Source organism: Bombyx mandarina, chromosome 09, assembly GCF_030267445.1.
Source record: "Bombyx mandarina strain Sakado chromosome 09, ASM3026744v2".
Classification (NCBI taxonomy): Eukaryota; Metazoa; Arthropoda; class Insecta; order Lepidoptera; family Bombycidae; genus Bombyx; species Bombyx mandarina.
The window spans coordinates 8,862,742-8,878,175 of NC_143216.1; the positions used below are offsets into that span (position 1 = coordinate 8,862,742).

At 37.0% G+C, this 15,434-nt stretch overlaps 1 protein-coding gene across 5 annotated transcripts in view; it reads right to left on the minus strand.

The window, feature by feature from the left end:
- LOC114239792 (uncharacterized) overlaps positions 1 to 15,434 on the minus strand; it is a 139,493-nt gene that overhangs the window by 41,894 nt on the left and 82,165 nt on the right. The window contains exon 1 of one of the 5 annotated variants that reach the window (XM_089729844.1): positions 10,505 to 11,317. The exons of 2 other annotated variants lie outside the window; for them this stretch is intronic. In XM_089729844.1, the coding sequence (XP_089585970.1) occupies positions 10,505 to 11,060 (556 nt within the window). In that variant the 5' untranslated portion in view covers positions 11,061 to 11,317. Of the gene's footprint in view, positions 1 to 10,376; positions 11,355 to 15,434 lie in introns of those variants that run through there. 2 more of the 5 variants (XM_089729843.1, XM_028170182.2) reach the window with 2 other exon arrangements.

The following is a 15,434-nucleotide window of genomic DNA, read 5'->3' on the forward strand; positions in this document are numbered from 1 at the left end:
TGTTGTGCACGTCCCACTTAGGAAAGATTTTACCTTTAAGTTGGTAAAATATGAGACGAATTCCACACAACATATTTGGAATTCCATCATTTCCAAAGAAGACCGAAATTTCATGTATCTATTTCTGGTTCGAAATAAAGGCTAAGTGGCTGATTGAGGGGTTGGAAAATTATGTGGGAAGTTCAGCTGAGATGGAAAAATCATGAAGTACAATGTTATGTAATGCTTAGGAAAAAATATTTTAAGCAATATATAAATTTATAATTTACTGCAATACATGTACTTTAAAATAGTGAACAATGTCCTGATGCCCGAGCAAAGTCACACATTCATTACGTGTGGCACATTGGTCACATTATTACATCTAGTATTTGATGCCGTTTTCTTTATGAAATAATTTCAACTTTAATATTACGTGTTTGCCTATTTACTTGCTTATATTATCTATATCAATACGTGAAGCCAAAACTTTGTACCCCTTTTTACGAAAATTGCGCGGATAAAATTTCCCACAATTATAGAGAATATAGAGAAGGAGTGCACAATGCTAATATTTTTCAAAATTAATGCATAAAAGATACATTAAATCAATAAAGAAATCATTACACACACTGCCATGGTTTTGACACACACACATATGTGTATGTACTCTTTGTTTATTGTCAAACTTTAGTTAATGCTTAAAGACTCTGGTCAAATTGAAAATCGGTTAATATTGTTTTTCTTTAATATTATTTGTCTATAGTGTAGTCTTGACGAAATCTGTGATTATAGAACTATAATAGTCTTTGAAAATATAACCATAATAATGTTAAAATTCGCGGGTAGGTACCACCACCCTGCCTATTTCTGCCGTGAAGCAGTAATGCGTTTCGGTTTGAAGGGTAGGGCAGCCGTTGTAACTATACTGAGACCTTAGAACTTATATCTCAAGGTGGGTGGCGCATTTACGTTGTAGATGTCTATGGGCTTCAGTAATCACTTAACGCCAGGTGGGCTGTGAGCTCGTCCACCCATCTAAGCAGTAAAAAAAAAAATCAATTAATTATAGTCGAATTTCGACTACTGCGGGACCACTAGTAGGTATATATCTCATCTTTCTATTTAGAACAACTAAATAGTAACTAAATTTAAAAGCACTACTAACTATTTGGAAACTCATCATTAAATTTAGTTCTTTAATTCATATCTGCCGTCAATTAATCGTTCTTAAGGTAAAACGAAAGCATACACTTAAGGCACCTACTTTACCTAATAGCATTCGATTGCATATTAAGGTAAAACTTAATAGGTTTGGGATCGCGTTTACCGACACGATAAAATAAACACAGGGAGTGGATCGTTTTGCTGGATGCATATACACAGTTATACAATCAGATCGGATATCTACTACTATGTAGCATTCTTTTATGTATTCTTATACATTAGGACCAACACCATCATTATAAAACAAGTCCATTCGATTTTCTATAAATACATATTACATATCAGAAAGATTATTATTCCAAATAACAAATTATTAGAAGTATTATTATTAATATCCTGTTGTTGATACTACACTCTCTATCTTGATTATTATGTTATATAAAATAAAAGTTATACTTCCATTTGGCTAGTACAGCGCGACACTGATGAGAAGTCGATGTCGCGTTATTGTATCGAGAACTTCAGTTACGTTCAGACGCACCCATCAAATGTTTGTTTTAGGGGAATACATAGAGCTGTAGTGGCCTCGTACAATAGATAACCATAGGAACTTGCCGTACGCAGCATAAGTAGATTATGCAACAACAGGAATAGAAAAATAGAAAATTTATGAAACGCATTTAGGTTAGAAACCGTGAGATCTCGCACGAGAAGCTGGTTGCTCTAGCATCAGATAGTTTTTCGTCCCTTCATCCTTACAAAATCCTATAATCATATTAATTGTGTATCTCACATATAGAACGAAAAACGTAAATATAAGATCGAAAGTTTAGTTACTTTAAACAGAGAGAGAGAAAGAGAGAGAAAGAGAGAGAAAGAGAGAGAGAGAGAAAGAATAAACTTTATTGCACACAAAACACAATTAACGTTAAAAAACAGTCAACAAGCAGATATAGATGTACAATGGGCGGTCTTATCGCTAAAAGCGATCTCTTTCAGACAACCGTTCTATTTACATAAATTCTGAAAAGACTTTAGCAGATGATTAACATTTTCATTGACTGATAAACAGGCATACCTCAGAAAGTAATTTTGAAACTTCGCTGCGTATTCTGAGGTACAGTGATGCTCTTGGTAATTGCTCCGAGCGAAGCGACGTCCCATTTATTATTTACGCCGAAAATCAGTCTGTCAGTTCAACGAAATGACACACGCGTTCTTGGCATCCAGCAATCCACATTCGCGATGAAGGTTACGAATCAAGCGTGAAATTAAAAAAGTTCCATATTCCATATGACGTGTTATAAGCTCGTCTATGGATATCTGAAGTGTGAAAGTGAGTTTGTTTCCGCCACGTTGCCTCGTTAATACTTTTCGATTAGCCGGTCAAGCACTCAACCTTCCGAACAAGATCGGAATGACCGAATTTATGTTAATTTTTTGTTTTAAAAATCTGTGTCGTCGAAACAATACAAAATTCAAAGCGGATAAATAATACTTGATTTGAATTTAAGGCTATCTCTGAAACCAAGACCTTGTTTTCTTGATGAAAATGTATCACTTTCTCAATCTACAAATAGTTTTTTTATTTTATTTTTTATTGCTTAGATGGGTGGACGAGCTCACAGCCCACCTGGTGTTAAGTGGTTACTGGAGCCCATAGACATCCACAACGTAAATGCGCCACCCACCTTGAGATACAAGCTCTAAGGTCTCAAGTATAGTTACAACGGCTGCCCCACCCTTCAAATCGAAACGCATTACTGCTTCACGGCAGAAATAGGCAGGGTGGTGGTACCCACCCGCGCGGACTCACAAGAGGTCCTACCACCAGTAATTACGCAAATTATAATTTTGCGGATTTCATTTTTATTACACGATGTTATTCCTTCACCGTGAAGTCAATCGTGAACATTTGTTGAGTACGTATTTCATTGGAAAAATTGGTACCCGCCTGCGGGATTCGAACACCGGTGCATCACTTCAACACGAATGCACCGGACGTCTTATCCGTTAGGCCACGACGACTACTTCGTGATTTATGTTAAACGGCTAGTTGTGGGGTAATAATGCTCTAATGGAGTGCTCTGAGAAATTGTTTAAGATGATCCCCCCATCTTGTTTTACCATCGCACCGCCCACCACCAGAGTAGAGTCTATCCATACTATCTAGAACTGCTACGTTCATCTACAGTGTGTTTCTAGATTATTATTTTTTGCCACGTACCGTCCGGCTTTGGAATGAGCTCCCTTCAACGGGGTTTCCTTACCGCTATGACCTGTCCATCGTCGAACGAGGCTATTGGAGAGTACTTAACGGTAGGCAGCGTCATGGCTCTGTTCCTGGCATTGCTGACGTCCATGAGCGACGGTAACCACTCACCATCAGGTAGGCCATACACCATCTGCCTACAAAGGCAATAACAAAAATCAATACACTGTTATTTATTCATATAGCGATAAGATGAACGTAACCTTCATACTATGTTAAATCAGTTATCGAATGACTGACTCAAAGCTTATACTTCGATGACTGACTTAACATAGTGTGTAGTGGGTGAGATTTATTATTTCTGGAAGTGTCAGTTGCGTTGTAATCACAAATTACCAAAGTGCGTGATTACTTCGATGTAAAACTAAGAAGGAAGACAATATTAAATCGTGTAAATTCAAAATGCCCTTCTTTCCCATTCAATATACTATTTGGTAAACCTTTCTCATTCCAAATACAAAATCAAGTAGATTTAAAACTAGAAATTTCAAGACAAATACTTCTACAAAATTTTTGTGAACGTGTGCTCAGTATTCAAAAACTTTTCTCCTCCGTTCGATTTATATCCGATTTGTCCGTGTCCAATCTGAGAATCGGGTTTTTAATCTTGAAGTTTACTGTGTTACTTAATCTCCCCTCGGAACTCGGGGAACTGATGTTAATAACTCACGAATAAAAATCCACTTTGTTTTCGTAGGAAAAAATGAAGAAATGCTTGAAGATAATAAATTGTGCCTTAAGAATATAATAAAATAAAATTCAAAAAGGAAATTTTGACCGAAACCTTACCTATTTGTATGGTGAAGCAGTCATGCGTTCTGGTTGTCTTCTTAATCTCTATCTTTATGTTTCAATGTGAATGGAGGTATTTATATTACGTTTGTGGATTCCGATAGCCGTTAAAATCAAGGGGAATGTGAGCTTGTCCATTCATCTAGGCCAATAATTTTCCGAATATTTTTTACAGCTTACACATTCAAAGGGACGGACCGCATTCTTTGAAAAAAATAAAAGTGTGGTTACTTTTTCATGTACCAGACGGAGTTTTTACTGGTGGTAGGACCTCTTGTGAGTCCACGCGGGTAGGTACCACCGCCCTGTCTATTTCTGGCGTGAAGCAGTAATGCGTTTCGGTTTGAAGGGTAGGGCAGCCGTTGTAACTATACTTGAGACCTTAGAACTTATAACTCAAGGTGGGCGGCGCTTTACGTTGTAGATGTCTATGGGCTCCAGTAACCACTTAGCACCAGGTGGGCTATCAGCTCGTCCACCCATCTAAGCAATAAACAAAAAAGTACATATTGAAAATTCTTAATTTCTTCATGAGCAGCCTTAGAGAAAAAGCTTTAGAGAAAATGAAACCCTCAAAACGCAACCTTTTCGAAACTCCTAATATACAATTTGTTTAATAAAATTGTAAACCTGTTTAAAATTTACACAATAAAGTTTTAATTAATCTTGAGATCCGTGCCTAAGGCAACCAACCGGATTGGGTGGATATTGTGAACCTGAGTTTGCTAGTCGCCCTTTTTCATTCTATTATGCTTTATGAAAATAATAAAAAGGAAAGCCGCTCAAAATTATAACGAGAGCCAACGTGAAAATATCGAGATGATGTCCATTGTTAACCTTTTTCTTATAAAGAATGACATTTAAGGGTTTTTATAAGAACCAGGTTTGACATATCGACTTTAATAAAAGCAGAAGTCATAATTCACGTAATCTTGAAGTGAAGCTTGCTTCGTAATTACATTACAAATTATTAGGTTTATACTATTGCGTTATCTTCTTGAAGAAAATTAATCGAAAATAAATTGTGTCTATAAAAACAACTACGTACTGTTTAAAGTAAACATATAAGAATTTCCTGAATTAAGAATTCGCAGTTCTCAAACATTTTTTATTTTTTTATTTTCCTTCGTAATTTCAAACAGATTTTATTTGAATGGTTACGAAGAACGAAGAAGAATGTTTTTCTACACAGAGCAAAAATGTCGAACTCTCTCAAAACATTCCAACAACTTCGTAAGAATTCGAGATTTTGTAATGCCGAATAAACGCAACGAGATCTCCTCAGCTTACCCTTTGCTAAATTCCAGGTTCTTGTTGTCTGTTCTTTTTCTATTTAAAAAAAAAAATCCGAATATAAATTTACACAAAAATATTAAGTTACATTTTAGTATGTTGAAATACGCGCTCGATTTCATGACAAATGAATTATTGTGAATTTGTGTTGTTCTTATATATTTTAAAAGACACTACATATTTTAGTATTCTCGGATTAATTTACATTTTACTAATTGTTACCTGCGGCTTGACCTGCGTGCTCAAGGTAAAGGGTTCATAATATTTCTAAAGATAATTATAATTATATAAAGTATCCTATAGCATGGTCTAAAATGGCTTAAAACGATGACTTCAAAAATCATGTCAATCCGTTATTTCGTTTTCACGTAAAAGAAGAATATATACTCGTAAATACACTCAAACAATATTACGATATATAATAGTGCAGATTCTTATATATTAACATAGATTAATTAAATTAAAAAGAACTTGTTTTTTTGCAAATGTTTTTTCTATATAGATATGTAGTTATCGCTCATTAAGACTTTTTTATCCCATAGATGAGTGAACAATTTCACGGCTCACCTGGTATCATACTTTCATTTACTACATTTGAACAACCCCTAGCAGGGTTAAGGCCAGTGTGGAACTTGAAACAGGTTTTGAAACAGCCATGTAAATTACATTAAAATATAGCTCGACCCAAGATTTCTTATCAGGTTTCCGGACTCCATGTTCGAACACCCGATGCAGCGTATTTTGTTTTACATAGCGCATAGCATTTCGTGATCTGTCTGGACGGAAACGTTAACCAAAAAATTAAGTTTCAGATTATGGAGACGGTACTTAACGGTAGGCAGCGGCTTGACTCTGCCCCTGGCATTGGTGACGTCAATGGGCGACGATAACCACTCACCATCAGGTGTGCTCGTCTGCGTACAAGGACAAAAAAAAGAGGATTTTAGCAGAGATTAATGTTCGAATGTCAAAAACTTTTAGAGTCGTCGTGGCCTAAAGGATAAAACGTCCGGTGCATTCGTATGTAGCGATGCACCAATGTTAGAATCCCGCTGGCAAATACCAATTTTTCTAATGAAATACAAATGTACACGATTGACTTTCACGGTGAAGGAATAGGAATAACATCGTGTAGTAAAAATCAAACCCGCAATATTATAATTTGCGTCATTACTGGTGGTAGGACAACCTATGAGTCCGCACGCGTAGGTACCACCACCCTGCCTATTTCTGCCGTGAAGCGATAATGCGTTTCGGTTTGAAGGGTGGGGCAGCCGTTGTAACTATACTGAGGCCTTAGAACTGATATCTCAAGGTGGGTGAAGGCATTTGCGTTGTAGGTGTCTATGGGCTCCGGTAACCACTTAACATCAGGTTGATCGTGAGCTCGTCCAACCATCTAAGCAATAAAAAAAACAATAAATAAAAAACCGCGATATGGGCAAATGCGTTTGGCGTATGAGGTCAACGTATGAGGAGCAAATCGTTCTTCATGCGTCAAACCGTCTGTAATATCATTGTGAACGAAAACCTCAAAACACTGAATCAGAACACTTCAGTTATTATTGGAACCTCTCAATGCTCGTAGAACGAACGTCCTACAATAGCACGATCTTATTTTAGTCCGACTGACTCAAGCATGTTCGCACCTTTACTTGTTCAGAGATTATTCGCATACCGAATTTAAATGCACACCGGAAATTTTAGTATCAAAATAATTTCAGGTGAGTATGCGGTGTTAGTCTGTTGCGGTGCAAGTTTGCGGAAAGACTATAATGTTGCGAACATACACAATCTAACTGCTAGGTAGGTGGCTTTGCTTTTATTTTGTTGTAAAATGATGTATGGCTATTCAGGATTAAGTAATACTAAGTATCATGTTCATATATTTAAAACATTATGAATCACTTTAAAATACACATTGAGGAGATCTGTTTTTACAGTTTTAGGCTTAATCTCAACTAATCCGGTCTGTAGATTTGGCAACGGAGTTAGGTTTCCCATGTTTTCCCTCAACTGTTACTAGTTTGCGTCATGTGCAATTAACTCACTATTAACTGGAACGTACAGTTATAGATCGTAATATTAGTTTTATGTCCCTATATTCTTTTATAATGATCACCGTACAATACCACCTAGTCATGTTTAAAATCGGATTCGACGTGCGTCACTATTTGTTTCTGGGATACGAAGATAATAAACATGACCACATCCGTAATATCAAGTACGATGTTTCAGTCGCACGTTTCTTTCTGTTTGATTATATTAAAGGTGTGATGCGTGAAAATAGGTTACATTGAAATAAAATTTGACTTTAATAAAAAAGGTTTGGAAAACGATGCTCCAGATATCCGCATTAATAATGCTCAGAAAAAACAATTAAAACCGAATTATGAACAATATTAATGAATCAAAATCTATATTAATTAGCATTTGTATAAATTAATACAATCCTAAAACTACACTGGCTACGCTGTGCTTGAAGCTTACTATCAGTGAAGAAGATATTACTAAGACTAAACCTTAAACAAATTATAACGCATTTATGACAACGTAAATAATATTATGTAATGACACATCAGAGAATCATTGAAATCAATTGTCTAAATAATCAGTTTATTAGCTGTAATAAAACAGATGAAAATGCTTATAAATCTAAAATACTAATGTAACGAAACACGATTCTATTCTGAATTTGCTGTAACAGATTATAGCTCAAACTAGTATAAACAGCTGCATTGGAGTTTAACCACGGCGTGAATACCACCGCCTACTTTCCAACATGTAGCTGATGCCATGAATTACAGTAGAAACTTGAATACTATTATGTCTTCATTTTAAAATATCATAATTATTTGGCCAATATACTAAAGCAAATACGAAATCACTTAAGCTACCTCGTCAACAGCCCTGCCACCAGCTTTGAAGGAAGCAGAAAAGTTGCCAATTTTTTTTTTAGTTTCGTATGTAATATTCGTGGTAGGACCTCTTGTGAGTCCGCACGGGTAGGTACCACCATCCCGCCTATTTCTGCCGTGAAGCAGTAATGCATTTCGGTTTGAAGGGTGGGGCGGCCGTTGTAACTATACGAGACCTTAGAACTTATATCTCAAGATGGGTTACGCATTTATGTTGTAGATGTCTATGGGCTCCAGTAAACACTTAACACCAGGTGAGCTGTGAGAGCGTCCACCCATCTAAGCAATAAAAAAAATTAGTACTTTATAAAAGTCTATCCTGCTTCTTAATCTATCTGCGTCATCGTCGCTTCAGTATTTCCGATAGGTCTTATGTTTTGGTTAAGAACGCTTTATCAACAAAAAGTAAAAGATGTGTTATTAATTTATTATAGCAAATATTATCAAAGACTAGTATCACAATATGTAAGATTAATAGGCAATATAGTCTGCATTAAATGTTTCTAATTAAGCGCCTTGCAAATAACGTAATCGGATTACTGTCTCCTCTCTTACATCATTCCCTGCCTTTAAAGTACCTATATCGGAATTAGAATATTTAATAACTAACGGTTAATTTGTGAAACTTGGGAGAATGTAATAGATTTTTTTTAAATAAATTTGTCTATTTCTTCCTATCACGAACCAATCCGGTTTTCCAGTTAGAAAGGTATATAATTAAGAGTAAATATTCAGTTTTTTGTTTCAAAGTAGGCCGCTGAAACCCCGTTTTATCGGTCCTAGGCTCCGGTACTCACATACCAACAGATGAGCAGTGAACTTGTTTATCCATCTATCCAAGAAAAATGCAGGATAGTGGTTCCCGTTCACAATATACCTACCCGAATATCCGTAATGAGAGAGACATTCATGTATGTATTTCGAAAAATATTTACTGTCGGGTAAACTAATATACATATTCCACTCTCTAAACTGGATTGCTGTGACGTAAACTCCTGTAATTTAAGTTTAAAATGATAACGGTAAAATGGTTTTTACCGTCGAAACTCAAATTGAAACAGGAATTGAGGTTGCTTCTAAAAAACATTCAATGTTGGTACTAATATTTAACGACCTAAATTGAAATTAATATTGTTCCGTTGTATCAATCTACAGCGACAATCAATTAATTTCGTTGGCCATTTTTCGTAAAACCTATTTAAATCATTGACTATTCTAGGCGCAATTCTGACAATAGTCATTTTTAAAAAAAAAACCGAAAAGAAACAATGAGTCAGAACCGACATTAATCTAATGGGAAAAGGAAAATTTTAATGTTCTTGAAACGTTTTATCCTCTACATTTCGCGATTATTCTGACAATTTATAAAATTGATTCTAAAAAGTTTGGTAACGTTTAAAATTGTGAATGAATTTACATGTCTCTTACCAATTGAATTAGCGTAGAATTCTGAATGCTTAGTTGAATCAAATTAGCGGCCGAATCTCTATTTAACATATTTGTAAATACTTATCTAGTATTAATTTTTTATTACATATCTAAAATATTGTTTCATTCCTATTTCGTAATGAATTCGTGGTCTTTTTCTAAATTTTTCTTTAATAAAATAGGAACATAAACCGAATAATAATACGAAATACCAATGAAATTATAAAATGACATCACAAACACTTGACATTCTACTACTTTCTAATCATGCAGAATGGGGGTTGCGAACGTGCGTAGCGTGTGTGGTACCTCTAGGGCTCATTTAAGAAATGTTTGGAATTATGTCTCGATGTTCCATTTTGCAACAAGCTTTCATTTTCAATAGTGAAGTTGTTATTTGTATTTTGGGACATGATACTGACTGACTAATACAAAATACAAAATTTCGTTGAAATGAAAACTTGTGCTATTGCTACAATGAGCCCTACCGTTTAATCATTGTGTATACTGTTAATTATGCTATGTACCGCTTGTAGTGGCGGTGGGTAACAGATGTGAAGACTCGGCGACGTTCGCAGCCCCACGCACTCAGGGTCGGAGACAGTCGCATGCGAAGCAGGAGGGGCGACGGTGGGGCAACATGAACGGGGCTCACTGAGAGGATGGTGCGGCGGCACGGAGAACGTGTAGTACTTGGCCGTTTGGTTGTGCGCGCGAAGCACAGAGCTGTGGGTAAGTGTCACCACCACCACGAGGACTGATGCCAGGGCTAGCGCGAAGAAGGAGGCTGCGACGGCGGCGACCACGCGTCGTCTTCGAGCTTCTTTTCCGGCGTCCTCGGGTGGCACCTCGGGTTCCGGCGGTGGAGGCGGCGGAGGCTCAGGAGATCGGCTGCGAACGCTGGGACCCCGGCTATTGGGTAACTCGAGCGTGTGCCGACGAGAGCGGCGCGCGCGCTCGCACTCTGCCGCTGAAGAATGGTGGCGGCGCAGGCGGTGAGGCGCCCCAGGAGCTACGCGACATGAAGCAGAACGTAGCGTGCGCACTGGCACCATCAAATCATCGCTTGAAACTCGCGGTACACGTGCCGAGTGAACCGAGCGAAATGAATGATCCCTTGTCGAGCCACTCGGAAAAGCGAGATCGACAGAAGCGCGGGAAGAGTGTCTCGAAAACCTGTCACGGTCTCGATGATCTACACGCACCGACATCGTGCGGGCGAAGCGCGCGGCGGCGGCCGCCCGAGTGACGCGTGTGTCCCTCCCCGCTTGGTTTTGCCGCGCCGCACCGTTCACCCGTGTTTACACTCGTTCCTGATCGCACAAAGAACGCTTGCAAATATTCGTTCAAATCACAAGTTGATGTTAACGTCACGTCTCACTCAAATGTCGTTGATTCAGTATTTGCGCGATTAAGGGATGTTTGGACTTCCCTCTAACGTCTGACTTCGCTAAAAATGTTTACAAGTGCGCTGGAATTGGCATAGCTTTTCAAAAGGTAGAATAGAATCCGTACAATTGTCAGTTTTTCAGGTTCAGATGCAACTGTAACATAAGTTGTCTAAAACTAAAAAGAAGAATAAATCAGCTAATATCAGCCTTCACTCGTGCCTTCACTGAAATATTCATTGAAAGCTAATATCGGGTATTATTTTACGATGAAAAAGCGTAACGTTTACAGTATTCCTGTCCGCATAGGCTGAGCGCTAAATAGAGCGAACGGTCTTTGTTGTGGAGACCATGTTGTCAAGTTAAATTGTCTCGGAGGCGGGAAACGAAACAGATAGTAGAGAAGTTGTCGTGGGGCCGGTACATCGACACTATTCAATAGCTACAGAATACGGCCGCGTACCAATATTAACCATTCCAAATATAGTATAGATGCAGTCGTAATATCCGATTATACTGTACTATATTGTAACTATACTGAGACCTTAGAACTTATATCACATGGTGGGTGGCGAATTTACGATGTAGATGTTTATGTGCTCCAGTAACCACTTAACACCAAGTGAGCTGTGAGCTCGTCCACCCATCCACGCAATAAAAAATACCCGCATTACAATTAAATTATATTTTTTATGACACAATCATATTATGAATTGATAGAAAATTGTGTATTAGACAATTGTATTTTAAAAGCTTTATACAAGCACAACGTAAACAACGACTTTTTGGAATAGAAGTTTTTTTAAGGGATTTTATGACCTGGTAACTAAGACCTTTAGGTCAAGTCTTATTTCAAATTTAATGAAAACCTTTTTATATGAAAAATGATACTATGAAATTAAACGAAGTTGATTAATATGAAACATGGCATGAAATGAAATGAAATGTAATGAGATGAGATGATATGGGATAAAATATAATCTCAGTAAAATGGTAGCCATTTACTGAGATTTTTTCAGTGGGCTTTTTGGAGGATCCGAGAAGTTACGTCCAGCGGCTTTGTTTTATTTTTCCAGATTTGTGCACTTTCACAGATATTAAGCAGTTTATAAACCGCCATTATTACACATTTAAACCTGAAGAAACACTAAACAGGCAAAATAAAACAAATCACACAACTTCATTACTCGCGTTCCCGCCAAAAAGTCTTGAATAGAAGAAACTCGAATGTTAAATAGATACTACGGGTACTAAGCCATGTTTCATGAATATTTTTTCATGAAAGTTTTCACCATTGCCCCTTTGTCTCAGGCCGCGGGTTGCGATTGAAGTGCGACTGACACATACAATAGTCGTCTCACAATGTTGGCGACGCAACGCTACGTCGGACATCCCTTAGATAAGATCCTGACATCTCGACTTCAATGTTTGACGGACGGAGAACGGTATTCACATCGATGAAAATATATTTTCTTTTTCAAAAACGTACTTGTAAAATTTAAAACGGCGAATGTAAAAAATTACATTATGTAGATAAAGTTTATAATACATGATTGTACATATTATGGCCGCATTATTTTGTAGCAAATAGATACGAGAAATAATTTGCTGACTATCGCCACTCATTAAGCAACATCAGATCGGAAACAGATTACTTTATAATACACTACTGCATACCTCTCAAATTGAAGCACAGAACTGGGCTGTCTCAAAAAATTACGATGCTACCAACCGTGACAGCCTTAGTATACTTAGTCTGGCCATAAATACTGTTACAATTAAAAATAAACAAAATATTACATTTGAATTTGGAATCTGTCATTTTTGTACAATATTTTGCGATATTAAAATGGAGTGGGGTGATAAAGAGAACCGAATCGCTGTGATTGCATTACACAAAGTAGGTATGGAGCCAAATGCAATTTTTAAAACTCTTCATACGCTTGGTATTAGTAAAATGTTTGTGTACCGGGTATATTAATAGGTGCAATGAGACCTCCTCTGTTTGTGACAGAAAAAGATCTGGCCGTCCACGTAGGGTTCGTACGAAAAAGGTGGTCGAAGCAGTAAGGGAAAGAATTCGAAGAAATCCTGTCCGAAAGCAAAAGATTTTATCTCGGGAGATGAAGATAGCACCTAGAACCATGTCGCGTATTTTAAAAGATGACTTAGACTTGCAGCCTATAAGAGACGTACTGGTCATTTCTTAACTGATAATTTAAAAGAGAATAGGGTGGTAAAATCGAAACAACTACTGAAGCGGTATGCAAAGGGAGGGTATAGAAAAATTTTGTTTACGGATGAGAAAATTTTTACAACTGAGCAACATTTTAACAAACAAAATGACCGTATTTATGCTCAAAGCTCTAAGGAAGCTTCCCAATTAGTCGACAGAGTGCAACATGGGCACTATCCGACTTCAGTGATGGTTTGGTGGGGTATTAGCTATGAAGGAGTGACTGAGCCATACTTTTGTGAAAAAGGTATCAAAACACCGGCACAAGTATATCCAATTACCATTCTTGAGAAGGTAGTGAAGCCCCTTAACAACACCGTGTTCAATAATCAAGAATGGTCCTTCCAGCAAGACTCGGCGCCAGGTCATAAAGCTCAGTCTACGCAGTCTTTGTTGGAAACGAACGTTTCGGACTTCATCAGAGCTGAAGACTGGCCGTCGTCTAGTCCCGATCTTAATCCGCTGGATTATGATTTATGGTCAGTTTTAGAGAGTACGGCTTGCTCTAAACGCCATGATAATTTGGAGTCCCTAAAACAATCCGTACGATTGGCAGTGAAAAATTTTCCCATGGAAAGAGTGCGTGCTTCTATTGATAACTGACCTCAACGTTTAAAGAACTGTATTGCAGCCAATGGAGACCACTTCGAATAAGCTTTTTATACTTTAAATTGTTTTATATTTATGCATTAAACTAACACACTGTAAAAATAATAAATGTTATTTGCAACAGATTTTTTTATTTATTGTAACTGTATTTATGGCCAGACTAAGTATATTCTGACCACGGGTCCACCGGGCGTTCTATTCTTTAGACCACGAGTCCAAATGATTACTTACCAAGGTAACCCATATTAATTATGAAATTAGCTTGTATTTTATTAATCAGGATCGGCCAGCTGATGTTTTATAATTTACAACCGGCCTAACTATTTACCGACCTCCTTAAAATATGACAATTTTTGCGTCATTCTCCATAGTATTCCGATTTATATTTCTAGTAAACCTTTCGATTCCGATCTTAAGTGGCTTTCCGAAATAGGTAGGCTGAGTCAGTAGCATTATCTAGAAATTCTCGTAACTGCTCAACACCAGGTAAGCTTGGAACCGTATACCAATTTTGGGTAGTAGAAATCGGTGTACCAATGCCAATAGGATTGACCTATTTATTCTCTTGAGCTATTTGCACATTAATTGCAATAAGGCATTTTCAAGAGTACAGTTCCTTATTATTTTATGTAGGCCCTGATTTTGGTATACGAGATCCATAATAAACGTGAAATTAAAATGTAACGAGCGCTTTAATCATGCCTACGATTTCCGAAAACGTGTTAAATTATGGGCTCAACACTTTGATGAATTCATTCAAGGAGCTAATAATTGATATCCCGAAATCTAGTGTTGACGCCGTAATGTGTGCTGGCGCCTCAACTCATGAATAATGCACGACGACCTTTCTAGTGAAATCTTGAAGACGCCCACGCTACCCAGGGACGAAATTAAAGCAAAAAGAAGCAACAATTACTAGGCTAAACTCAAAATGTGACAATATGTAAAGAAAAGTCTTTATCATTTTAAAACTTTTAAAACTCTTTAGCTTAAAAAAAAAATTAGACAGAATCACTGACTTGTCTGTCATTCAATGAAGAGAATAATTCATTTTTGCATAATATAATAAAACTGTATAAAATATTAATTTTATAAAATTAATATTTTATACAAAAGAAGGGCTTTAAATGTTGTTTTCTTGTTACTATGTACAGAAAACGCATTAACGCATTTAAGTATTTTATTATTAATTCATTCTGGAGTATTCCATATTACCTATGCATTATATGCAATAAGTGATCTTTTCTTTGTTGTGTTGCACATGGAGTTACGAGTATTTTCAAGGTTCTGGACTAGAAATATCTAAGCATCAACATAGATGACGAATACATAACTCAGCTTCTGTTTTGCCG